The 26807-nt window shown below is 34.3% G+C and overlaps 2 protein-coding genes across 16 annotated transcripts in view; one reads left to right on the top strand and one right to left on the bottom strand.

Annotated features, from left to right (window-relative positions):
- Positions 1 to 2694: 2694 nt before the first annotated feature.
- LOC128228472 (uncharacterized) lies at positions 2695 to 16524 on the bottom strand. Its single transcript, XM_052939795.1, has 13 exons — positions 16487 to 16524; positions 14416 to 14520; positions 13492 to 13639; positions 12716 to 12877; positions 12323 to 12368; positions 11538 to 11762; positions 10708 to 10809; positions 9851 to 9970; positions 9448 to 9584; positions 7382 to 7558; positions 6619 to 6898; positions 4611 to 4890; positions 2695 to 4079 (listed from the first exon to the last, which is right to left on the bottom strand). The coding sequence occupies exons 2-13, from the start codon at positions 14502 to 14504 to the stop codon at positions 4013 to 4015; spliced, it is 1833 nt and encodes a 610-aa protein (XP_052795755.1). The 5' UTR covers positions 14505 to 14520; positions 16487 to 16524; the 3' UTR covers positions 2695 to 4012.
- Positions 16525 to 19738: 3214 nt separating this feature from the next.
- Positions 19739 to 26807, top strand: part of LOC128227948 (cyclin-dependent kinase-like 5) — a 31102-nt gene continuing 24033 nt past the window's right edge. For all 15 annotated transcript variants that reach the window (XM_052938919.1, XM_052938923.1, XM_052938927.1 and 12 more), the window contains exons 1-4: positions 19739 to 20147; positions 21279 to 21361; positions 22057 to 22091; positions 25265 to 25310. In XM_052938919.1, coding sequence (XP_052794879.1) covers positions 21325 to 21361; positions 22057 to 22091; positions 25265 to 25310 — 118 coding nt within the window. In that variant the 5' untranslated portion in view covers positions 19739 to 20147; positions 21279 to 21324. The remainder of the gene's footprint in view (positions 20148 to 21278; positions 21362 to 22056; positions 22092 to 25264; positions 25311 to 26807) is intronic.

The following is a 26807-nucleotide window of genomic DNA, read 5'->3' on the forward strand; positions in this document are numbered from 1 at the left end:
AAAAAATACAAAATCTTTTAGTTAAATTTGCAGCAATGGTAGTACAAACAAGTATGGTTATTTATCCTATTGCGATTTTGTTAACAGCTACTCTTATGATATTTTATTGGAAATATCGACCAATCGCAAATATCTGATATTAGCCACTGGTTGATTTCATCAATGTGATGGTTAAATATTTATATAAGGACATAACATAATTTGATTTAACTTAACTGTGGACAAATTTCGAGAAGTGCCTAAGGACAAACCAATCAATAAAGACAAATAGTTCTTCGGATTTAAAGCTGCACTCTCACAGGTTGAACGTTTTGACAACTCTTATTTTTTATCTTGGAACGAGCCAATTTTTGCGAAAACGTATGGAAACCAGTTATATAAGACTGTTGACAAAGAATTAGATCGCATATTTTTATATTTAAGAACAACAATGATGTTTAATGCTTTTTTCTTAAACCGTTAGTAACGGTTTAAGCCATAAACATTAATTTTCGAACAGAAATATGAAAATCTGCGATCTGATCTTTTGTCAGCAATCTTTTATCATTGGTTTGCAGATATTTACGCAAAAATTTGCTCTGTCCAAGACAAAAAATAAAAAAAGTTTTAAAAACGGCATATCTGTGAGAGTGCCGCTTTAAGCCTAGAAAAATCGGCAGCATTAGAGATGAGCATCTGATAATAAGGCTACACATTGCCTTGATAATATACATCGGTGTCTATAACAAGCTGTTTTAAGGGAATATGTTCTTATTGAATTTAATTCGAATTGATCCAGTTTCTGGTTGATGCCTGTGTATTCTATAATTTCTGGACAATTAAATGTATTCGTGTTTTAATTAAAGGTGCACTCTCACAGATTTTCCGTATTTCCAACTTTTTCATTTTTTGTCTTGGAATTAGCAAATTTTTGCGTAATTATCTGAAAACCAGTGATGAAAGATCAGATCGCAGATAATAATCGAAATGGTTGAATTAGGCCTCTTGAACGCTTTTCATTTCCCAACAATGAACAATTCAATGTTGTTTTTAAAATGTGTTTATATCTTACATAACACCTCTCGGAGTACATGTAACTAGATGTACTGGACACATGGTCCCAGAATGCACACCAAGGTTCGAATTCTACTGAAGATAGTGTTTTGTTTTATTTGTTATTTTCTTTTTTATCATTATATCAATAAAACTTTAAAGTTCATATCTTAACTGATCACTTTGATATATCATTCGAAAACTCAGAAAATGTTGCTTTGAGTTCACAAAATCGAGCATATGGGCAGACAATATAACCCAGGTTGAGCCATGCAAAACAGCTCATTGTTCAATGGCTTAAAAGACTTTGTCTCAGGCTAGGTTGATTTGACTACAATCATAAGTAGAATACTTTTATTATGTTCAATCATCCACTGTTGCTTTTATTAACTATGCATAGCTTTTGTCCGGAGTACCTGACAGGATATTTACCACACATCATTCAGTTATTGTCTCTTTGTACTTAAAATTCCAATGTCAATTGTTCTAATGCACCCGACATCATCAACCTGCTAATATATGGGCGATATGTGCCATGTTGCCAGTTGTATTCTGTTGAAACCCTTTAAGTGTGCATCTAAAATGTATGAGGTTGTGACTAAAATAGTGCTGTCAGGTAATAAGCTTTATAAACAATGTAGTCAATCATATAATACTTTTTTACTTCAAGCCACTCTAGGAGAATAACTGCATATTTATGAAAGCCAGTTTTAAACATTGACACACGTTTGACATTGGTAACAAGTGTTCTTAGTTCATGTCAAGTTTTGGATGGGTTTTTGTGTTTTTTTGCACGATGCCTAGTCCACCATGGTTCTGATGATACTTTGACTTCTTTAGTCTTTAGTTAAATTTTGTTTAAACTTGTTACAACGAATGTGGAACAAGTTATTACAACATTATATTAACATGATTAATCACTCTCGTTGGCACGATTTTATGCGAGTGTGGTCTTGTGATGAGGGGGAAACTGGAGTACCAGGAGGAAACCCATTTGTCCGGCTTGGTGACCATAAATCAAACTCACATGCGCCCAGGCCGGGATAGGTAAAAACTTTGACCAATAACAGATAAAGACACAATAACAATTGTAAAGCATGTCATCTTCATACTCAAAAGCTAAACCACCGGATGGATATAAATAGATTATAAGTGCTATAGAATATGTTACATGGACCGCATTTTTGTTTCATTTTAGTCCCAGCAATCTCCATGCAGTAATTTGTACAACCAGGGCTGTTCAAGCTGCACTCTCACAGATTTACCTTTCTACAACTTTTTATTTTATTTTTTGTCTTGGAATAAGTAAGCTATTGCGAAAATATCTGCAAACCAATGATAGAATATTGTTACCAAAAGATCAGATCGTAGATTTTCGTATTTCCATAAGAAAATTAATGTTTTATGACCAAAAGCATTACTAATGGTTTAATAGAAATGCATAAAACATCAATTTTGAACTTAAATATAAAAATCTGCGATCTTATTCTTTGTCAGCAGTCTTATATGACTGGTTTCCATACATTTTAGCATAAATTGGCTGTTCAAAGACAAAAAAGTTGTCAAAACATTCAATCTGTGAGAGTACAGCTTTTAAGAGATCATAGATAAATCCTTTTTATTTTTGTTTCAGTAAAATAACAAACAAACAGTATCATATTTCTTTGCATCAACTAATTTACATACATTTAACAATATAATCACAAAATCGATGAAACAGATGTAATAAATAAATAAACATATAAATAATGCATATTGTTTTACAAAAGTCAGATAGACACCTTCAATTGAATAGAGTATCTTAAGCGATAAATGTGTTGCTTTAAATGCATGTGTTTTGCAAAGTTGTGTTGACAAAATTCTGAGGGCTGTTCTAAAAATTTGCCGCATCTCAACATAAAAAGATGAAATGTTGTGGAAAATCTTTGTGAATTTGTTCAATGTAAAATACATTGGCGTATTTCTTGAAATTCTACTCTAAATTTATGGTTTTAATGAGATTTTCAACCAAAAATTTTATTTGGTTAAAATTTTGCAAACTTTGTACATTCTACATACAAAAACTGACACACCAATGATGTCAACATCCTTCATGATAAATAAAGAAAGTTCTTGTTTAAAGGTAAAAAATGTCCTTACTGATATTGGAAATTCCTATATGAATATAGAAACATAACATAAATGTATAACACAGTATTATACGATTATACGTATAAAAGCTGGTCTCAATTAACAAACATGATATACTATAACTGATTAAACAACATTTTTCACTGTCATAAATGTAAATTTAAACTGGCCTTTAAAGAATGTTTTATGTAAATATTAGCTTGACTATATTTTGTCTAAACTCTAATATAAAATGATTTCTGTCTCTTTCATCCTTAAAACATGGCTAAAGTAGTTTAATAACATATTTCTGAGAGAAAAAGAGTGACTTTGAGAGTTTTTTCGACCAGTGTAAGTCATTAAATTATCCACAATTATGAATGGCTATACATGCATAATATTCAAACTTCAAAACAATTGTCAATTTTTTGACAATGTTTTAAAGCATATGATATGCAGATAACAACAAAATGGTATGATTGCATTTTGTTAAAGTTCGGAGAATTAAACAAACCTTTATTTATAGTTTTATCCAAAAAAAGTCCTCAAAATTATTTGCATTTCAAAACAGCTGTACTTTGTCATATTACATGTTGCCTCATGAACAAGTTCAACTTCAAAGCAAAAAGTTCAAAGAGTGCTTCATTACCAGTACCATGTACCTGGCAAATAGGCATGCGTAGACTAGGTAACAACTTTTAGGCACCTTTTCCAGATTACAGTCGATAAAGATCATTCTCTCAATATTATAATTTTCTCATCATTCTACGTCTCCTGTCCATTAGCTCTTTCTAGTTCCTGCTGACCAGGTCGGTTCCCCTCTCTTGTCCATTTGCACCATCTAGTTTCTGCTGACCAGGTTGGTTCTCTTCTACTGTCCATTTGCACCATCTAGTTTCTGCTGGCAAGGTTGGATCATTTTCATGGTCTCTTTCATCCTAAATAGAAGAACAATACTGGTTCAGAACTTTTCAAAGGGATAATCAGCATGAGTTGAACAGTTCTTTAAGTATGTATGTTGCATATATATGCAGTGCAATGCTTATATGTTATGATATATATACATTGATACCTTACTATTTGATTAAAATATAAACAAGTGGTCCAGATTTGATCAAGGGGAACATTCTGACCAAGTTTGAACATTTTCTGATCAATGCCTACCAAGATATGGTACCGGACGGACGGAATGACGGACAACGCCAAAACAATATCCCCCTCCCGAAACCTTCGATTAGGCGGGGGATAATTAACCACTTGGGCTGCATATATACAATAAGCTTTCCTTTCAACAAACCTTTCTGACAAACAAAATCAATATCAAATTTATTATCATTATTATGATAAATGATGTTAATATAAATATAAAACATTCCCAACAGTTTAAATAGATATGCAGCTAAAGGAAAATATTTAGATGTAACGGTCAACCCATTCCGCATATATTGTTAAACAACCCGAATGCTTACATGTCATTGATCCTGGCAGCCATATCCTTTGTCTCAATATGAGAGCAGTCAAAATGGAGACTGCTGTCTGTGAGTGTTCCCGCGAGAGTAGGAGTACTGGAACGGCGAGCATCGTCCTCTGTTTCCATTGCAAAAGTGTCCTCATTGGCTGAAACCAACTGTCCTGCAATGCCATTGGTCATCTTGCGTATTGGGGAGTAGTTCAAAGAGATGTCTGAATTGTGCTGTTGTCGCAAAGATTCTAACTTTTGACTGTATGGCAGGGACTTCAATTCTGCAGCTGCAAAAATAAATACATGGGTCACTTTTTACCAAAACTGTATAATGTTTACATGGATAATAATGATTATTCAGGATAATCTGCACATATAGGATAAGTTGAGTTGAGTTGGGTTTTACGGCATCGCAAGACTGTATAGGTTATATGGCGCCATTCAGGCAGGAAAAAACTTGTTGGATCCACATTGGACACATACTTTTCAAGAATTAGATTGGAAACATATATTTTTGAAGTATTTTTGGCAAAAAAGGGCCGTAACTCCTAAATGACTAAAGCGATTTCCATGACTATCGAACTTGATCAAGATATTATGGTCACAAACATGTGTTTAAAGTTTGGTGAGGATTGGACAAACAGTTTTCAAGAATTAGATTGGAAACATATATTTTTGAAGTATTTTTGGCAAAAAAGGACCGTAACTCCTAAATGACTAAAGCGATTTCCATGACTATCGAACTTGATCAAGATATTATGGTCACAAACATGTGTTTAAAGTTTGGTGAGGATTGGACAAACGGTTTTCAAGAATTAGATCGGAAACAATCTTCGGGACGTACGTACGTACAGACAGACAGACGTACGTACGGACAAGGGCAACCCTATATGCCGCCACTTTGTGGGGGCATAAAAATTTAATGTTGAACTAGAAAGATAATGTTTCAAATGACATAAGCCTTTGGAAATAGCCTTAAGGTGGGAGAGAGTGGTCTAGTGGAATAGATGTCCACCTCACCCAAGAGGTTGTGGGTTTGATCCCCACTAGGGGTACTTTCTCATGGCCTCTAAAAATGGACACCAGCACTGGTTTCTAACCAGGAAACAGAGACTCAAGAGTGATTCTATAAGCTATCAGCCTTTGACACAATCATGCTAGAAGAATTGAGTATAAACTAAACACCCTTAAATTGTATTTTTAAGTTTAAAACCACAACAATTCTAAACAAGAGCTGTCACAGAGACAACGGGCTTGACTATTCTGCCACTTTTCAGTGTAAGGATTGAAAAGATTTGGCGAAACATGCATGGAACACTGCAAACTTAATGATACTTTATAAATCACATAATAAAGGGGCAAAAAGATAATATGCCAGATAAAGTTATATTAATTAATTAAGAAAGTTGAATGGTTGGGAGCCAGTGTATAAAGTTACAATGAAATACATGATGTATTTGCTAAGGTATTGACTAAAAAATGATTACATGCAAAACCTTACTTAACCAGAATTTCTATGTGGAATAAAAAAGGGCCATTATTTGAATTTAATGCAAACTAGAGTTATCTTACTTGGTTTATTTAAGTAGATTTGATGGTTGAGTACCATTGTATAAAGTCTCAATGCAATTCATCAAGTCGTTGCTGAGATATTAACCTATGTGTGCTTACATGCAAAACTTTAACCAGAATTATTTTCTAAGTCAGACATAAAGCCCATAATTTGCATTATATTAAAAAAGGTGTTACCTAACCTTATTAATTCAGTAGGTGAGATAGTTGGAAATACATATCCAAAGTTTCAATGCAATAAATGATGTATTTACTGAGATAATGATTTAAAGGTGCTAACATGCAAAACCAAGGTTTGACGTCGACGCTAGGGTTAGTAGTATAGCTGTCCTTATTTTTTGAATAGTCGAGCTAAAAATAAAACATAGGTTCTGCACTACATTTGTTTTAACATTTACATCAACAATTAAATTGATGCAATTCAAAAAGCAACTGTGACCTACCAAATGAAGACCCCGGACCTTCAAACAGTGGAGAGTTGACATTTTGAAGTCCTGCTTCTTGGTTGTCCGAATCTCCCCAGGCCATATTGAGAGCAGAAGGCTGGCTCCCTCCTGTGGCCTCAGACATAAGGGTACTGTTAGGCTCATCATAATTGCCTAAATGATTTTCCCTACCCCTGTTTGCACCGCCCTCAGCTTCGGCAGCAGGATTTCGCCTACCTCTATGTATATTTTGAGGAGTTATAAGGGCTGTGTCTCCTGATCCATGCACTGTTTCCAACTGAATTGAAATGAATCCTAAATAAACTTTCGCAGGTTATTTCTTAACATTTATGAACAAAAGTTTGTAAATGTGACGACTTAAATTCAATAATGAAAACTACTTAATTATTGCTTTTAAAAGGGGGCATTACTAAGCAATTATCAAAGCCAGAGATATAGGCTTTGCTTAATATGGGCAAATTGTCTCTGGCAACATGAATACTAAGTTTCATTTGGATTGATGCAAAAGTGTGTTTTTTTAAGTTATGGCCACCGTTTAAGTTTTGCAAAATAAGGATGCTGGCAACCCCAAGGCTATGACAATAACCCTCCATATTTTTTTCTTCAAAAATTAGATGAGCAAATAAATGTTCTTTAAGTGATATACATCTTGCTCAAAGTGATATTATAATCAAGCTCAACATGTTAATTAGAACTGAAAATTATTTCAGTTTAATATTTTACCACTTTCTGCCTCCAAGTGTAACCCTTGACCACTTACCTTGGCCTCTATAATGGAGACCCTGTTTTCAACGAGGGTCATCCTAGCCGCCAGTGAGGTGAGCTGTGCAATGACTTTGTCCAGTTGATGGGTCACTTGGTCTCCGCCCCCAGACACGCCCACCTCATGTAGCATCTCCAGCTGAGACTGGACATTTGTCATCAAATTGCTCACAGTCTGTAAAGGGTAAAATCAATATTGGGAATGCCGACATACTATAACCTAGGTATGATGCAGCATTAATTATTTATTAATATTTAGTGTTGGTTTGATTTGATCACCAACAGTGACTTTGGAAACTTGTTACATGTACATATATTCATACATGCCATATTTTCTGGAGACCATTCAGGGGGATTTGTTCAAAAGGCTGAAAATTCAGGGGGATTTTTGTTGTATTCAGGGGGATTTTTTTAGCAGGTCTAAGTTGGCGAAATTTTAAAGTATTTTTAGACGCAAGTATGAAAAAATGTATTCACAGATAGTTTGCTTTGAAAACCTCTTAACTTTTTCATTATACTGAATTATTTCATGTCATGATTTATCATATTTTTATGATAAACTGTCATGTCATACTGTAATGCACTTGCAGAACAAAATATGTCATTGGAAAAATATGTTTTCGAGACAATTAAATTACATTTACCTTCCTCCAAAGTCTTTAAAAAAATTGTGCTTAATTCTATCAGCTTTGATGACTTTCAGACAATAAGAGAATAGAATAAATATTATTAATTTCTTCCTTCCAAAAGAGTAATATTTCTTTGCCTTTGATAATTACTCCAAATTAATTGATCACTTGTTGTAAAAGTTTACTTTTGGAGAGTTTCACTCACATACTGTGGTTTGACTTGGTCATTATTGCTTGATGTAAAATTAAAAAAAAAAATTAAAAAAAAATATTTAAATTCCGGGGGATTTTTTATCTCCCGCCGGAAGTTCGGGGGATGGATCGAAATTCCGGAGGATTTTTTCCCCCGCCGGGGGATATGGCATGTATGATATATTGCACAGATCAGACCCACATTCATCAAACCTGGCCGCAGTCTGTAAGCGGAAATCAGATCAGACCCATGTCAATTAACCTGGCCACGGCCTTTAAGGGGGAATCAGATCAGAGCTGTGTTAATCAACTTAGCCACAGTCTATAATGAGGAATCAGATCAGACCCATGTCCATTAACCTGGCCATGATTTTTATGGGGGAATCAGATCAGACACACTTTCATTAACCTGGCCATGGTTTATAAGGGGGAATCAGATCAGACATACTTCCATTAACCTGGCCATGGTTTATAAGGGGGAATCAGATCAGACACACTTCCATTAACCTGACCTTTATAAGGGGGAATCAGATCAGACACACTTCCATTAACCTGACCATGGTTTATAAGGGGGAATCAGATCAGGCACACTTCCATTAACCTGGCCATGGTTTATAAGGGGGAATCAGATCAGACACACTTCCATTAACCTGGCCATGGTTTATAAGGGGGAATCAGATCAGACATACTTCCATTAACCTGGCCATGATTTATAAGGAGGAATCAGATCAGACACACTTCCATTAACCTGGCCATGATTTATAAGGGGGAATCAGATCAGACACACTTCCATTAACCTGGCCATGATTTATAAGGGGGAATCAGATCAGACACACTTCCATTAACCTGGCCATGGCTTATAAGGGGGAATCAGATCAGACACACTTCCAATAACCTGGCCATGATTTATAAGGGGGAATCAGATCAGACACACTTCCAATAACCTGGCCATGATTTATAAGGGGGAATCAGATCAGACACACTTTCATTAACCTGGCCATGGTTTATGAGAGGGAATCAGATCAGACACACTTCCATGAACCTGGCCATGATTGATAAGGGGGAATCAGATCAGACACACTTCCATTAACCTGGCCATGATTTATAAGGGGGAATCAGATCAGACACACTTCCATTAACCTGGCTATGGTTTATAAGGGGGAACCAGATCAGACCAATGTCCATCAACCTTGCCAGTCACAGGTATACAAGACGATTAATCACGTCAGAACACCAAAGTTACCTGTTGTAAAGAGGCCACCTGTGATGTGACCTCTGTCAACTGTTCCTGTTGAGAGGCTACTGGGCCCTGCAGAACAGAGTCACTGGCTGGTGCCCTTATCTCAAGGATGCTTGGCTCATACCCGTCTGATGTAATTTCTGGAAAAAATATTTGGAAAGTTCTTATAAATTGGTTAATTGATTACTAGTGGTAAAATTGTGAAAGATTAATAATGAACCACATATTCTCATAGCAAATTAAAATACAGAACTTAAAATGGTCAACAACCAAATTTGTGTGTATTCTGATTGTCAGAGCTATAAAAGTCACTTGTGGTTATACTTAGTATATCTCAGATGTACTGATACTCTTGGTAGTTTAAACGTAAAACTATACCAACATAATTCCTAATCAGATAACCTACTTCTAGGAATGCTGACAACCTCAACAAACTTCGGACACACTTTCTTGATACTAGGTGTGTTAAAACAGTCTCTAACTGGCTGTAGTTCTGGAGTATTGTTGTGTTCAGAGGTACTGGACTCTGAAATAAATTGGTAAATTTAATGTACCGTAACAGTTCAAACATGTGAACTCTACCCATGGTCGGTAAAATCTACTGCTTTTGAGGCCCTCTATAGCTCTACCGCTTTCCGATAAAATCTATTCTTTTTGGAGAGAACAAAAAATCAATATAATTTTTGGCCTTAAATTCTTTATTTTAAAACCTTAAAAATTCAATCACCAATGCTTAAATTCTTCTCTAACAATCAGTATAAACTACCCAATATAAAGGACATTTGTAAGAGCCAGAGATGTGATTGACCTGGCAGCTGAAACCATAATAAGTCCCCAATGGAGGCAAAAGGAGGTGAAGCACCCTGCGGCAGCTGCAAAACGGGCTTTTTAGAAGCCCTCTTGAGGTCTGTCCTGACGACAAATTGGAATCAAAATAAAGTTTCAATACTAACAACAAATAAAGTAACAACCCAAAAGCAACAAGTTAACTGTTTGAATAAAAAAAACAGAATTTCATTTTTAGGAGTTTTGGAACCAATAGGTTCTTAAAAGGTTCTCTGAATCACCAGAAAAATCACATCCCTTAACAGCTATTGCGCGTAAGTATAACCTTTGAACTAATGACACATGAAAACTTTAAAATTACACGAAAATGATTACCTAGAAAAAAGATCTGTGTACATGTAAATCTTGGAAGTTATTCTTGTTTTAATGTTGTAAAAGGTGTTATTTGAATACCTGTATTTTTATGCAATTGTTTACCTGGTGAATATAAATGTGTTTCTCTGGGAGATCTAATGGTGACGTGTCTTACTGTGCCCTGTACCTCTGAGTTCCAACTGCTGTAGCTGGAGCTGGCTTTGTCTACCAAATACAGACATTTGATAATATGTCATGCAAATATACATACTACTCTTGTGCATTCACAAAGCAAACATAACATTAAGACTCATGTCATGGTGGCAACTGTTCACATGGTCACCCACTTGCCCTGATAAGGGCTTTTCCTTTTTAAAGGAACACACCATCCCCAGGAAGGACAAATGAAAAAAAATCATAAGGGGGAGATTCCTGTTGATTTTCCTACCTTTTATATATATGTTAAATTAACTTCTAAAGGGGGACAACTCAATTTCCTGGGGTGGGTTGTAAGTTAATATAAATACAGCCCTAAGTAGCTATACAAAACTGAATTTGGCTTATTACATAGCACAAGCCTATAAGCCCAGATGTAGTAATATATTTGGTTGGATCACTGGCACCAGATTTTCACTTAACCATTTTTTTAAAAATCAAAATATACAGTACAGTACAAATTGCATATTTAAACATTTTTGTTATTATAATTTTTAGTTTAGAATTATAAGATTTCTTTTGATTTTTTTAGAAAATGATTGAGATTGAAAATCCGGTGCCAGTGGGTTGGATTGATTAAACATAATAGTGAATATTACAATTTTTAAAGCCAAATGGTAATGTTGCACTTCAGAATCTAATAGCAATGACTGAGGGACTAACTTTAGGAAGTAACAGCTTCAATGTTAAAAAGATGTGCCAAAAAAGTGCTTCATTTCCCATAAAAAAGTTCTAACCTTGCATCTGAGCCACATGCCGTACTGGTACAGACTGTGGGGAAACATGTGATATGTGACGCCTGGGCTCTATGTCTGGTGAGGCAATCAGCTCATTGACCACCTGGGGGGCGTGGGATTGTGTTGAGGCTGGGGCATTGTGCCTCCCGATACGGGCAGAGTTTGATGTTCGTTCTTCAATCCTTGGTGATACTTTTCCACATAGAGACTTCGACTTTGGTACACCTGCACAGTTTTATTGTTGAAAAATATTTGTATTTGACATTTGCTTCTTGTAATTTTCACATATATTTGCATAAACTGTATTCTAGATACAATTACAATATACAATTTACTACCAAAAATTATATCAGAAGTCAACTTCAATATTAAAAGATTCATTATAAAATGTTCCACCACTTTTGCCTTCATTGGGTTGTATGCAATACAGGAAATAATGTATCTAAACAAATTCAAGTATTCTAAAAATAATTGTGTAAAGCCTTTCACTGTATGTGTAACCAGAACAAGCACTAAAGATAACATTTTGATAAAACAGTATTTAATATACATGGAGATCAAAGTAGATTAAATTTGGGCTTTAAAAAGTTTGAGATCTTAATTGGTCCAGGTTCATCGACCCCCCACCCCCACCTAAACAAAATAAAATATTAAAAATACCCCCTCACTCAAATTATAAAAAAAGACTTTAATCCATTACCCTCGGATTGCCAATATGAGGATTAATTCTTCTTCAAATAAAAACCATTCTAAGCATTGTGGGAAAGAACATAAAACAAACTTACCAATAGAACTTCGTGAAGTCTGAGCAGAACTTTGCCTCACACCAGTCTACAACAGAACATTACAATAAAAGCAGACAAAGGAGTTACAATTAAAAACAAATAATTTTCATATATCATACAACTGACTAAAGATAAACCACCTGTTGAAAACAATATCCATGAAGCATGTTAAAGCAAAATTTAACTTATTTGAAAATGACTACCACTCCATGCATGCATGTTATGAAGCTATTAAGTCAAAAGGAAACTATATCAAACAGAAGCATATTACGAGATTTATATAGCATGGCTTGTTGATAATTTGTTATGCCATGAACTAATCACTAACCTAGCAAGGACTCTAGTTTATTCATTCTGAAGTCTTATTTCCATGACTTGCCATTATATTGTTACCTTTAGTGAAGTTTTCTTAGAAGCTGGGTTTAACTGGAGAGCTTTCTGTTTAACAAGATCGAGAATGTCTGTACACATAATCACTTTTCTTTCAATGAAGCCTTTTCCAAAAAACTGCTCTTTTGTTAATGGTGGTTTGTAGGAAAATATGTCTCGAAGCACCTGGAAAAAGAAAGGTTTAAAAATCTATAATACATATTACTTAAATACTCAATTTACAATTTCAAAGCAAAGTTTTAATGGTGATGGAATATGAAATAAATAAAGTTTAATCATAATTACCATATCAGAACAGTAAGCAAAAATATTATACTGAAATTATGGTAAGCAGCCTATGAGTCCTGGTCCCAATTTCTCGAAACTTCTTAAGTCTCTTATAACAGGATTAAGCTAAACTCACTATTTTTGTTGTACTATAATATGCTTTATATTTACTTCTTTAAGAGTTTTTATAAATTATATAAGAAAATTCTGTATGCTAATTAGAAGAAACCATTTTTCATTTATCAAAATCCATTTTCAGTATGTATTTTGGCTAATTGAAATAAGCGACTTAAGCCTGTTAAGCTTAAGAAGTTTCGAGAAATTGGGGCCTTGACACATACTTCTGGCTAAGGAGACCCATTTTCAGTTTGCTGTGCAGACTTGCCTCCACCAAAACATTTTTTTAGTATAAACAGCTATTTTGGGACCCCATTAAATAACTGGAAAACTCTTGATTTTACAATTTATCTACCATACACAAACTAAGTTTACCTTAAACAGGGTGGGTTTACCTTATATGCAGCTTCCATGAACCTGGCATCAGTTTTACCGAAAAGCTCAATGTCCTTACTAAGGATGAGCTCGGCCACAGCTGGACAGTAACTGGTGAAGGCGAAATGATACAGAGGCAGGTACGCAGTGGCAGTACCTTCGCTGATTCTGAAAGGTTTGTCAAAGGATAACACAGTTTGTTCTACATTTTTTTTGTACATATTAAATGACTTTTACTTCTTAGGGACTTTATAGTCATGCAGTTTTCCAAAAAATTAAAGTGACCTCTTTTATTTCAAACTGAAAGTGAAAAAATCGCCTGATCCCTCAACTGTTAATGAGCTTTGCCGAAGGTTAAAAAGTTTCACATGACAAAGACCACAACACCCACATTTCCTTGACTAATTTTTTTATTAGGCCATACCAAATTGAGGATTTGTTCAATAGATTTACCGCATGTACAGTATATTTCAGAAAATGCAAAAATAAACAAAAAAGGTCACACTGACAGGAATGTGAAAAATGCCCCCGAAAGGCCTTACTGGACTGATAGCTATTAGCAGTTAGGCCTATATTGACAGATAGCTTTTAGTATCTCACATAACTTTATGACGACTTTTCCATGCAGTTTTAAAAGATTGATTGCAAACATTCTCAAAGAGAACATGTAGATGATAAGTCCCTGCAAGATGGATTTGATGTCAATTTGAGTCTGTTGTACTTTTGAATGAGATTGTTGAGCAATACAATTATTGAACTATTCAAGTATGTGTACCCTTTACATTATGTTAGAAAAAAAAGGCCAGGATTCTAAATGGTATATAAAAATATAACTTTTATGTTGAAGAGAATGAAGAAACAGGCATAAAATCAATAATGAGATACTTAATTAAGAACTAAGATTTTGTTGTAACTTATTTTTACTTTGCAGTGAATTATATTACCCCGAAATATTTATGTCTTCCATATACTTCATATCCTTCAGCTTCTTCCGCATCTTGCGAATATTATTCAGAAGGTCCCCTGTAGCCATTTTCTTCTTTGCCTTCCTATAAGGTATAAAAGTGTTTATGCTACAAAATGCATGTAAATAAAATAAACAGTTTTCAACAGAGACAGGATTCTCAATATCTCAAACTCCACAAATAGTTAAGACAGCGATCTGTCACTAATAAACTGGTCAAATTGCGATTTGAACTCTTCATTTTGGCCAGCAGCCAGTTCTTAATCAGATTATCACACAGAGATTATTAAGGTTGGGTATAAAAAAAAACTGGTGGGACCGGACCAACAGTAATGGACAGTAATCTCTGTTCTGGTGATTACTGTTCTGGTCAGGAAAAGAAAGCTGTATAAACAGGCGCGTAGGAAGGAAATTGACATTGGGGCCGTGGAAGGGGTGGGCTCGGGAGGGGTGTCCCCTACGGTCGAGATTTTTTTAAATTCCAAGCACTGAAAGACTCGATTTCGTGCGTGTTCAGGTTTTATTTTCATGTTTTTATCTAAAGCTTTTTTGGTTAAAATAGTTGATAGATATAAAACTATTATCATTTAGTAACATTTATTAATATTTGCGCAGTCTCACAATGTATGTCTTAAATAGCAAATTAGCGCAGTTTACCTCTTCATAGTGAAGCCATGAGTGACTTTGGAAAAATTGCGAGTTGAATGCCATGTGTTCAGTGTTTTTAGTGCCAAAAGATCTTTAGAAATTTAAAACTTTTAGGCTGATTTGAAACGTCCATTTTAAAGTCAAACTTTAATGTGACGAGTTTGAAATAAAACATATTACTGGCTATTTAATGACAATTCTTTTTTAACGAGAAATTGCAATCACAATAAACTACAGTTTTTGAAACATAAAAAAGATACAAATAATTATTATCTTATTGCCTCAGTCTACCACCTTCCCGTCTTTAATAATCCGCCTACTGTTTTCACGCCATTCACACGCCAATTAGCTAGATGGTCACAGGTTTAATATGACATAGTGGCCTGTTTATTCAATATCGTGTCAGACTGGTATTGACCTATATGCGCGTAGCTTTAAAATACGATTATTAAGTAAATCATAATCAAATATTCCGTTGGTCCGGCATTGGTCCAGTCCGGACAGTCTTTTATACCCAACCATTATTTATGTAGCACACCATTGCAATTTTGCCCAAAATGTATGTTTTCACATACATGCCATATCCCCCGGCACGGGAAAATTCCCCCGAATTTCGACCCATCCCCTGCTCCCCCACCGGGGGATCCATATCCCCTGGAATTAATTTTTGTTTTCAAAACTTGCTTAAGGTTGACAGTGGAAAGCATCAATAATATTATGAGTATGAAATTCCATGAAGGACCATGATGACTATTTGAGTTATTGTAATTTGAGTGTATTTCTGTATTTATTCTTATATTATAAATGCAGATATTGTGCAAATATTCGTCGTGTAAAAATGGTGTAATATCAAAATCCCCTGGAATTCAGACCAAAATCCCCTGGGAAGCCTTGCAGAAATATGGCATGTATGTTTTCAGTTCAGACAAATTACATATAAAATAAAAGTGACATGACATCGATTTTTTGTTTGGCTTCAGTTCCTTTTTTAAGCAACATTCCTATCTTAAAAGAGAATGTAATTCCCTAGCTCAGTTATATGGCAAATACCAAACCAAAACATTAAGTTACCTACTTGAAATTTTGAATAAGTAAGTTTAAAAATGGAATAAGAAACATCCTTTGAATGAAAGATTATTATTTTGGTAATTATAGGACCTTGCCACATTGGATTAGCCTGCTTATTTTAACAGTAACTCTGTTAGTCTGTAGACTGCAGGCTAGCACATAATGAATGTCGCGAAAATATATTACAATCAGATCTTTCTCTATGTTCCGTGAGCCGTTTTTTCAACAATTGAACTGCAAATACATAATAAACATATCTTTATAACAATGTTTGTGTTGTGTGAATTTTAAACTGTTATTACAATCTAAATACTAAAAGTTAGTTATAAAATTACCGCGAAAATTTTGTTGTCAATCACGCAGAGGCATGCATTAGAAAGTGTATAAGTCGGTGTGCGGTTGAACACAACTGATTTCTCAATATACGTCTACTTTTCGTTTTATGTTGAATGAAGAAAATGGTTTTCTTATTGTTCTTAGTTTTTTCATGATGAATGTTGCTTCAGGATACCAGGATATGAAAGTAAGAAAATCTAGATAAAAGTATATGACATAATGGTTTTCCTACACACAACATCTATATTCGTATGTTGCAATTGACTCTGTTGTTCAAGGCCGTTGTACTAGTGGACCCCCCCACAACACACACATTCACTCCGACACTCACCCCAACTCGCCCATTTTAGATCCAGAATCAATATAAGGAGGCTATCTATAACCAAGGGCTGTTGACAAACGCGGGTCTCCATTGTCGCCCGCCGTTGCATCGACCTACAGCGACCGATAAAGTGTAGATCAAATTATTACTTTTGTTTCCACCACAATTATGACTAGTCAAGATGACTACACATACATATAAAGTCTAATATTACTGTCCGAATCTACATAACATAGATAATATTTAGATCCTCAATCATCCACGCCACTCATATCCAAAATCCCTATCCAATGCGTTATTAATGCCCCATACAAGAGGAAGACGGGAGGCATATGAAATTGCTCTTGTCTATCCATCCGTCATTCTATGCACCATTTGTTCTCTATAGTTATACATATAGTGTGTGTCGAGCTCATCTTACACTATTGAGGAGAATTGGGGTTTGTTTATTTCAATCAAAGACTTAAGTCATGACCCGACCGGTGGCCCTTTTCTCCTTGAAAAATAGATTGTGTGTTCAACTCCTCGTACATCTTTTGGCGTATTTGCTTTAAATGTTTACATATAAAACGGCATGATAGTAATGTAAGGAATCTGTGCTGTGTTCCTTCAAAAAGGCTACAAAAATGACGACCCTTTGCTATTTTTCAGTATGAAGTGTGTAGTGAACAAAAATCATGTGTCCTCGTATACCCTTTAAATGAGTCTCTTCCAACTACCACAGGTGATCAAGCTTTCGTTCACTTCACCTTTGTACAGTAGAGCTGAAATAATAAAAAATAGTATATAAAATATGTCACGTCAATATGGTTTTCTTTTTCTTATTGTTGTTGTTGTTGAATTTATAACTACTATTACTACTCCACCCGCGCCCTATAATGGCTACATTGTGGCCAGACCCCGTCACGTCCCCAAGTGTTACTTGCTTTTGTTATTTTGCAGCAAAAGTTTAAAGCCACAAACAGTGGGTATTTTACCCCCACCGGTTAATGGGCTTTGCAAAGTAACAAGAGCTGTCACAGAGACAGCGCGCTCGACTATTCCACCACTTTTCAGTGTAAGGATTGAAAAGTTTTGGCGAAACATGAATGGATCATTGTTAGATTAGATTTCAATGCAATACATGATGTAATGAGATATCAACATAAATTTGGTTACATGCAAAATTTTAACCAGAATTTTTAAGTCTAATAATAAAGGGCCATTATTTGCAAAATACAGTTATCTAACTTGATTAAACATATCTAAAGTTTCAATGCAATACATGCTATGTGGTTACATGCAAAACCATAACCAGAATTTCCTAGTCGAATAATAAAGGGCAATTATTTTGCATTAAATACAAACTAGAGTTATCTAACTTGGTTAATTAAGTAGGTTGGATGGTTGAGTCTCAAGTCTCAATGCAATACCTCACTTAATTGCTGAGATATTAACCTATGTGTTCTTGAACGCAAAACCTTAACCAGAATTTCTAAGTCAAATAATAAAGGCCTATTATTTGCATTAAATGCAAACTAGAGTTAACTAACTTGGTTAATTAAGTAGGTTGGATGGTTGAGTACCATTGTATAAAGTATCAATGCGATACGTCAATTAGTTGCTGAGATATTAAGCTATGTGTGCTTGCACGCAAAACCTTAACCAAGGTGTGACGCAAACGCCGACGCCGAAGAGTTTTCGGTGCTGTTCCAGGGATTAGGTCTTTATCATGGGGTCTTAGAGATTTAATAGTATTGAAGACAAAGCGGACTGTGGGACCAAAGCCTTGTAGGCAGGAAGTTTCCTTTACAGACCCAGTTTTAAACCTATATTTTGCTAAGGCATACTGCTTGGATTTTTTATAGTTCCAAACAATAACTGCATAATATCTTTGAAATGTTTTTTTTTTGCATTATGCACTCTGAATTTAATTCCTTCGTCTACAGAAAGAGTTGGGATCCCCCAATCATAGAACTACTCGAGGTTTACCTATTAGTTTTATTGTTTTGTTGTATTTTCACGTTTACTCAAGTTAAAGCATACTTTGATAAGATTTATCATTTATTTATTTGTTATTCTGGATCAGTGTTGGGATAAGAGTGAGGTTGTGCACAACATATAGTTTAAACCCCAGGTAATTTCATATTTTATCAACCGTTCCAATGCAGAATCTAAATATCCTTGATAATTAACACCCGTAGTTTTATAAATTATATATATATTTTACTGTTTGTGGCGTTGTGTGTTATTGTTCTATGTTTCTGGTTTGTGATATTTTTTGTTTTCGTGTTCTATGCCATTGGCCCTATGTCATTGAACGGGGGTTTACATTTGAAAACTTTTGACTACTGGACTTGTTTCTGTAGGTCTTCAGTGAGTTTCATCAGCAGCTCTAAACACCTTTTCAATGAACTGAAATGTTTGGCGTAGATGGTATGTCGCTCTGTCACGGGTATGGAACGTTGTTGGTCGGTGTTCTCGCGATCAAATGCAAAGACAAGCTGTTCGTTAAGACAGTTTGCCTTTGCTGCAATGCCGCAATTAATTAGCCTATCATTGTTTTAAAAAGTTCAACACCAGTAGCTTCATATCCCTTATTTTCAATAAAGGCCAAAAACTACTTGGATGGAGTGCTCCTTAAAGTCAGTTTTGCACTGGTAATGTTGTCATACTGAATATTAATAATTATCATGGTAGAAAATGTTTTATTTATTATAAGTATCATTTCTCTCTCTGTATTTTGGGCCGGTGGCTTTTAATTACCAATACATGTTCATATTCCTATTTCTAAAGAAATATGAGGGGTAAAAAATAACATAACTTCGTTAACTTACAGCAGAGACCGCAATTTACGCCTTTTCTATCGGAAGTTACGACCGCATATGTAACAAAGCTATCCAAGGGCCGCAACTTTTGTAATTTTGTTGCATTGTGGGTATGTTGGCAAGGAAATTCCGGATGGCGTCGTAAGAGATATCGTGTTTCATGGAAAAAGAAAAACAGGATTTCGTGTTTGTTTTACTATTGATACATTTTTATTCCATACGAGGAATATTAATTCAATAATTGCAGTGTGCAATATGAACAGCATTCCGACAATTAGTTCCAAAAAACAAAATTGACCACAATTGTTTACTTTCAGTTGAAAATAAGCATGATAATTGATATTTGTATCAAAGAGGATATTGTTAGTTCAAAAGAGTGAAACATTCCTATGCATTTAAAATATAATTGTGATTAACCAAAGATAACAATATTGTTGCCATAACTGTGTGTTGAAAGTTAAAAGTTCTCTTATTCCGTGGATAATAAATAATTTGTGCCTTGAAAAGGAAATAAAAAATATCATAGATTTGGTAAGAATATCCTCATGTACTTCTTTTAAATAATTACTAAATATATGCAAAAATTAACTGTTATCGTTCAGGTTTACTAAAAATACTTGTTTAACATCAATTTATGTTACAGCTTAAAGTTTAACATCAATTAATGTCACAGCCTTAATATTCAATTTAAATATTTTTGGACAAACATTTGTTCCTGAAGAATGTCAGATTTCTATTTCATTACAAAGGCTGCCCTTTTCTACTCAAATTGGCTGACCATACTTGTGAGTAAAGCTGTTGCCTCATGCAGTCTAGTGTGCCAATCATACCCATTATCACTAAAATTCTAGCATCAAGCATCGTCGTCTACTGAGTACTGACTGTTTTATATCCAAGTGATCAATTTGAACCTAACTAAAATCTTCTTTATATAAACAAACTGAAAAAGGTTAAAATATCATACCTTACATAATTATATTTCGAGTTTTGTACAGGAAATAATGACTGGGAAGGATACTAAATTGCATCTTTTACCAAACTTTGCACCACATGTAGGACTTGTTTTTCTTTATTTCGAATAATTTACAGCATGTTTTCTCAACTAATTATCATTGAATATCTGATCAGATACATGTACTGTACCTTGCCTCAAAAAATGGGGAAAAAAATACATGCTGGGCTGAACAGATGTGATGAATAGATTATATAGCTTATATCTACTTTCTACAAAATATATTTTATAATCTGTTGCAAAAAATGTTTCTGTTAATTGAATTGAGTTGTCTCTTAATAAAATTTGTATGGGATGTATGTTATTTAAAAACCGGTCAATATTAATGTCTCACCATCTGCATCACATGGTTTTAGACCCGGCTGTATCATTAGGTTTACCGGCTATATCGTTAGGTTTACCGGCCGTATCGTTAGGTTTATCAAGTGGTATTTATAATTTAAGTTAGCTAATGTATTCCTGGCTCATGTAAATGGAGACATTTAATGAACACCATAGTTTTGCTGAAATACATGTTCTTCAAAGATAGATCAATCATATGCAAGTTAGGCTATATGTCATGTACAATGTACATTATTGTAATATTATATATATATATATATATATATGACATTTCAACGTTTCCCTGATAAACTACCTTTTTTTTCAAGTTTGGATCCTTTTAAGGGGCTTTTGGCAGACCCAGGCTGTGATGTAATGAACAAGTACGAAATTGTTGGAGTTGTAGGCGAAGGTAGGTACCTACTAGTAACTAGTTTTAAAATGTAGCCATTTTGAAAAGTAAAAATATTTCAGAATCTTGGCCCAATTAGTTACAACAATTACTCACATATCATATGGCTGTCCTTTGACACATATTTTTCATTCATATATTTCTAAAATATCCATTTGGGTGTCATACCATATGCTTAAAAGTTAACAATTTCATTGTAATTCTGTTATCAGTTTTGTACATTAACATTTATATTGGTACATGTCATTGAAGTTAAATATTAATTACTTATAATTAATGTAAATGCAGATACATCCCATATTTATGTGTTAAACTCTTATTATCTTAATTAAAAAAAAAAATCATATATTTAGTGTGTCTGTTTAGTGAAAGAAAGTTTAGGTACATGTATGTACTATCATAGCTTTGGTGTCATTGATAATGTCGTCGACGTTGTCAGACTCAAACATTAATCTTGACTATAACTTGAAAATTGAAGATATTTAAATGAAACTTGGAACACATGTTTCCAGAGACAATAATGACGTGTAAATAAAGGCCTTAACTTAAATAATTATCTTGGTAATGCCCCCTTTTTTAAGAGAATTAACAACAGGTGAGCATTGGTATTCACTCTGCATTGTTATTGTTGTTAACAAAGCTTTTATAAGACAATTAAATTTGGTTCCTTTACAATCTTCATCCTACATTTACAGGTGCCTATGGAGTTGTCTTGAAATGTAAACACAAAGTAAGTATTACTTTATTGCTTTACATTTGTACAATTACATACTGTAGTAGTAATCAGCATATTTAACTACATGTAGTCTGATTTTTGAAAACAATGACAAGCTATTGTCGTCTCTTGATTGTCGTTGTAGTCTGAGGCGTTTGTTAAGTTTTGTGTTTAGGTCACTTACATGGAAACTATCAAAGCTATCACTTTGAAACTTGGGGAACTTGTTCATCTAATACCTTTCTTCACATTGTACCCTAAAGATGCTGAGTCTCACCTGTTTTTTAGGGGTAAAAACGTAATTTTTTCATGTTTTCATGGATTTTGAGAATTGGACATAGCTTCTTCATTTTTTGAAGGATTGATATAATTTTTTCACAGATATTAAATGGATAATGCACTTCAATATATCAAATGTGTTTTTAGTCACACATTTGGAAGGGTAGGGGGAGGGTTGGAGATATTTTAGTATTTTTGGACTTTGTAATTTTTTAGCTAGTCTCAATTTTAAGTTTTGTGCTAGGGTCACTTACATGCAAACTATCAAAGGTATCACTTTCAAACTTTAGAATACCTGTTCGGACTATCAAATGTACAATATGAAATAAAAAAAAACGTAAAAGGATAAAATCAGACAAGAGTTCAGCACCAGGAGGCGGTGCTCTTGTTTTACTTAAAGTTACTGAAACAACTAAGACAACAACATTGCATTGCCATAAAGATAAACGCATGGTTAGGTAAGTGTATGTTAACTAGTGGTACCATACTGCCATGTATAAGGCTGGTATATACATTTAGCACTCTAAAAATGGTACATACTTGTGTATAAATATTATTCATGTGAAGAAATGTGCTTTGCTCCCTATCAAGAGATGTTCAACAGTTTTAAATGTGATGTTGAACTTGTGTAAGGATATGCATGTATATTATAAATGTAGCTAGCTATTTTAATCCCGCATTTGAAGTGTTTGAAATGTTCCTACATGTTTTTACTTCCAAGATTTTGGTGTGAAAATGTCAGAAAGATTATGACTATAAGAATGGATTACTATAGTACATAACGCCATTTCTGTAGACTTTTTTAATAAAATATATGCCCTTAAAAGACCGGAGAGATTGGATATCTGCCTGTTGCAATATGTACATAGGTTAGAATTAGGCTGAAATATAGGTAACAAGTGTTTGCTTTTGCCGGTGACTTTTAAAGAAACCTTGCTTATCAGTTTTAAGCCATGCTGCCATTTAATTGAATTCCTGTATATCAGACCGGACTGATAGCACAGCTCTTTTAAGTCTGTTGCATAAGCATAAAGTTATGTGCTGAAATGCATGCACCATAATTAATATGTCTGGTGAAATTCTAGTTTATGAGCATTTCTACCTATTTGTAGGTCTTGATGAATACATACCTATCTTCAATAATAAATTATTTGTCCTCGAAGAGTTAATTGGAAACAAGATCAGTTCAAGAACACAACTGCAAGAGGACATTTTTCGTCTTACTGTTTCATAAGTGTGAAATGAAATTAGCTTCAGCTAATGATTTATAGGGGGTTGCTGCACCCTGTTTTTTTTGGTATCACCCTTTGCCATAAAAGAGACCAGCACACTTTTCTGTGTACATAGAATTAAATGCTTAAGATTGTCAAACCTTTATTCTGTTTTGATTAAAATTTCTAATAAGATTATAAATACATCCAAACATATTTGGAAGTTGAAACTTAATATTAAATATATAAAACATTATCCCTAATATTTTCAAATTCATAATAAAATGTTTAAGTTCTTCAAAGTGCCCTTTCCTCCCCTAACACCCTGTCCCTATTTTGCAGCACCCTGTCCTATTAAAAACCTGGCTAAAACCCTGAATATATTTACTTTCAGCTAGACGATTTTTGCATTTGATAATTAATGTTTTTCTTTTACAACCAATCTTTTAAGAACATTGCATTTTAAGTAGGCACACTTGGACCTTGTTTGTTTCCAAAACTTGTATTAAGAATAAAGCTTATTTTCTGATTGACTTGTGGTATGTTTTAAGTAAATTAAACGTAACTGTTTGCCTTGTTTATACTTCAATTCAGGCATTAGGATCAGCAGATATTAATATCATGTTAATCTCAATCAGTGACGGTTAACCATGTTCACATGCTGCTTAAATCATAGAATGTATTTATTACGACACACAGTGTAGATTTTAATACCGTACCACAAACAATATTCTTTGCAAATGGATTAGTTTTTTTTTTTTTTTAATTTGGCATTCAATATATGAAGAGTACATGACTTTGAATCGTTATATTGCATACAATGTATGCTTGAAAATTGGCAAAAAAAGATTGGCATTGACCACCTACTGTTTCATTGAAGAAATAAAAGTAAAGATCATATTCCTGGAGACATACATGAAGCAACAAGTTTTTTCAACTGATTATTTATCTTTTACTGGTTAACTACAATGTGCAGTCAAAGCCTGTTGCTTGAACTGCAAGAGACTGGCACATAATTTAAATGGGAAATTTAAGCCAAGCAGTAATACTTACATTTATTTGAAAAAAATTGTACTTGACATCCATTTCGTGACAACGTGGAAATCGAGCCAACGAGGTTCAACTGTACAATAAAATACACAGAGGCATTAGGTCTTAGTTTCTCAATCTTAAATACCTTATAACAGGATTAAGCTAAGCACATTATGTTTGGTATCATTTGTGTACTATTCTTATTTGGAAGGGTAAGAAGATTTTTCAAGGAAATTATCTTCATTATGATCTCACCAAAATTTCAGATTTTTTTAAAATTTGTCTACAAATGGCTTAGTGAAATATGATACATTGACTTGTAATGCTTAAGATTTTATTTAGAAATTGGGGGCAGGTGGCCACTTCGTTAAAGGATCTTGGCCATAACATAATAATCTGAAATCTTTGTCACAAATTGCAACTAAACGCTTGTTTTAAAAAAAAAAAAATCTTTACTGTGTGTTCATCTTTAGGACTTAAATATAGACTAAAGATCAATTCACATACATTTGAAGCAAAATAATGAAATTATGACACTAATATAATTTCAATCCACCGGTACAACTAAGATCGACTTAGATCTTTATTGAAGCAGCCACTGGTGCATACATGTATACCAACGTCATGATCCCTTGCACGTCTCATAAAATGCTTCTTTACTTTCAGGAATCAGGAGAATTGGTGGCAGTGAAGAAATTCAAGGATGGGGAAGGTAGGATCAATATAGTTATTTGGGTTGATACCTTACAATCAGCGCAAATATGGAAGGTCTATATTCTCTGGACAAACTTATTAAGAAACTGTCATAGTTGAACAATCTTTAAATAAAATTATCATGATAGTTCTTTCAACTTAAATGATACATCCAAATAAGTTATAGAAAAATTATAATCAGACCAATGGGTATTCACAAGCCGTATTTGTTTAATGTGAATCAGCTTTGAGTACAGTAAAGAAAGACCCATACACCAAAGGTCATTGATGTTTTTATTCAAAGGCTTTGTCCGTAGAATATAGTCCTATGGTGTATACTCTACTTACAACCCCAGTTGTATAGTCTGTATGTAGGTAGGCAACACAGATGTACAGTCCAATTGTTAAAGGGCCTGTCTCATACTACCTACTGCTTTGGTGGGACTAAACCGGAGCACACAATTAACATTGGCAGAAAATCGTTGGGCCTTTGTCGAGAAAGCACATGAAAAATCTCAGTTGGCCGTAGCAATACTGTAGTTGTGCTATGATACCGTTGAGAAACAGTTGTTCTACTGTTGTCCTACCGATGTGCTTCAAAATACTATGATACAGAGGCACGCAGCTGTTGCTCTACCGATGTGCCACCGTTGACTGGAGCTTATAATAGTTGAGCGATCCTGTTATGGTTTCATTTCTCGCTCCAGCATCATATCGGCAGGAATATTTGAGTTCAAAAGTTTGTACCCTTGCTGGCTGCTCCTTTTTTTCAACAATGTCATGGTGTACTACTGTTCTTAATGATGTGAAACTGTTGCACTGCCGTATTAGTCCAGATCCCCGAAAATCCCCTAATTTGTGCTCCGCTTTAGCACTGGCGGTCCAATCAGCTAGGTGTGACAGGCCCTTAAGTCTTGATATTTATGCACCCCTCCCCCTTCTGAACAACTTTTTCTTAAGGTGACTTCCGGATTAGGATTGAAAATCTGTTCCTGCTTTAATAGTATCAAAGTATTAGCACATACCATGTATTTGGTTATGTTGCTATTGCTTTATACTTGGTAAACATGGACTGGTTCTCTAAAAATCTCAAATAGAGTTAAGTGTTAGCCTATTTAAAGTGTGTGCAAATACAGCTTACTGCAGAATTACAAACTTGAAAACGACCTGTTATTGATCAAGTCAAACGTGCAAACATCAATTCATACTTTAACAAATATTTATAAATGTGGCAGGGGTTACTTTATGCACTTACATTTGAATGTAAATATCACATAAAAAGTTTAATATTTCACAACAAAAGGAAACATTTAGTTTTCATTAGTCAATTGTCTTATCTCCTTCTGTGTATTTCTGGATTGTTTTTTTTATTGAATAAATCTTGAAAATTGAAATAGGAAGATCAATGTTACATTCTCTATAAAATTGTTAAAAGCAAATTATATTTAGGTGCGAACACTTCCCGACCATTTGAGGCTGTTCAATGCACTTCCTGACTAGTTGAGGCTGTTCGCAC

This window comes from Mya arenaria, chromosome 3 (assembly GCF_026914265.1).
Source record: "Mya arenaria isolate MELC-2E11 chromosome 3, ASM2691426v1".
NCBI lineage: Eukaryota > Metazoa > Mollusca > Bivalvia > Myida > Myidae > Mya > Mya arenaria.

Coding starts and splice junctions, on each gene's coding strand:
- LOC128228472 (XM_052939795.1), bottom strand. CDS start 14,504: ATGGCTACAGGGGACCTTCTGAATAATATTCGCAAGATGCGGAAGAAG. Junction 11,763..12,322: donor GACTTCACGAAGTTCTATTG/GTAAGTTTGTTT, acceptor AAAACTGTGCAG/GTGTACCAAAGTCGAAGTCT. Junction 4,080..4,610: donor GCTGCCAGGATCAATGACAT/GTAAGCATTCGG, acceptor TCTTCTATTTAG/GATGAAAGAGACCATGAAAA.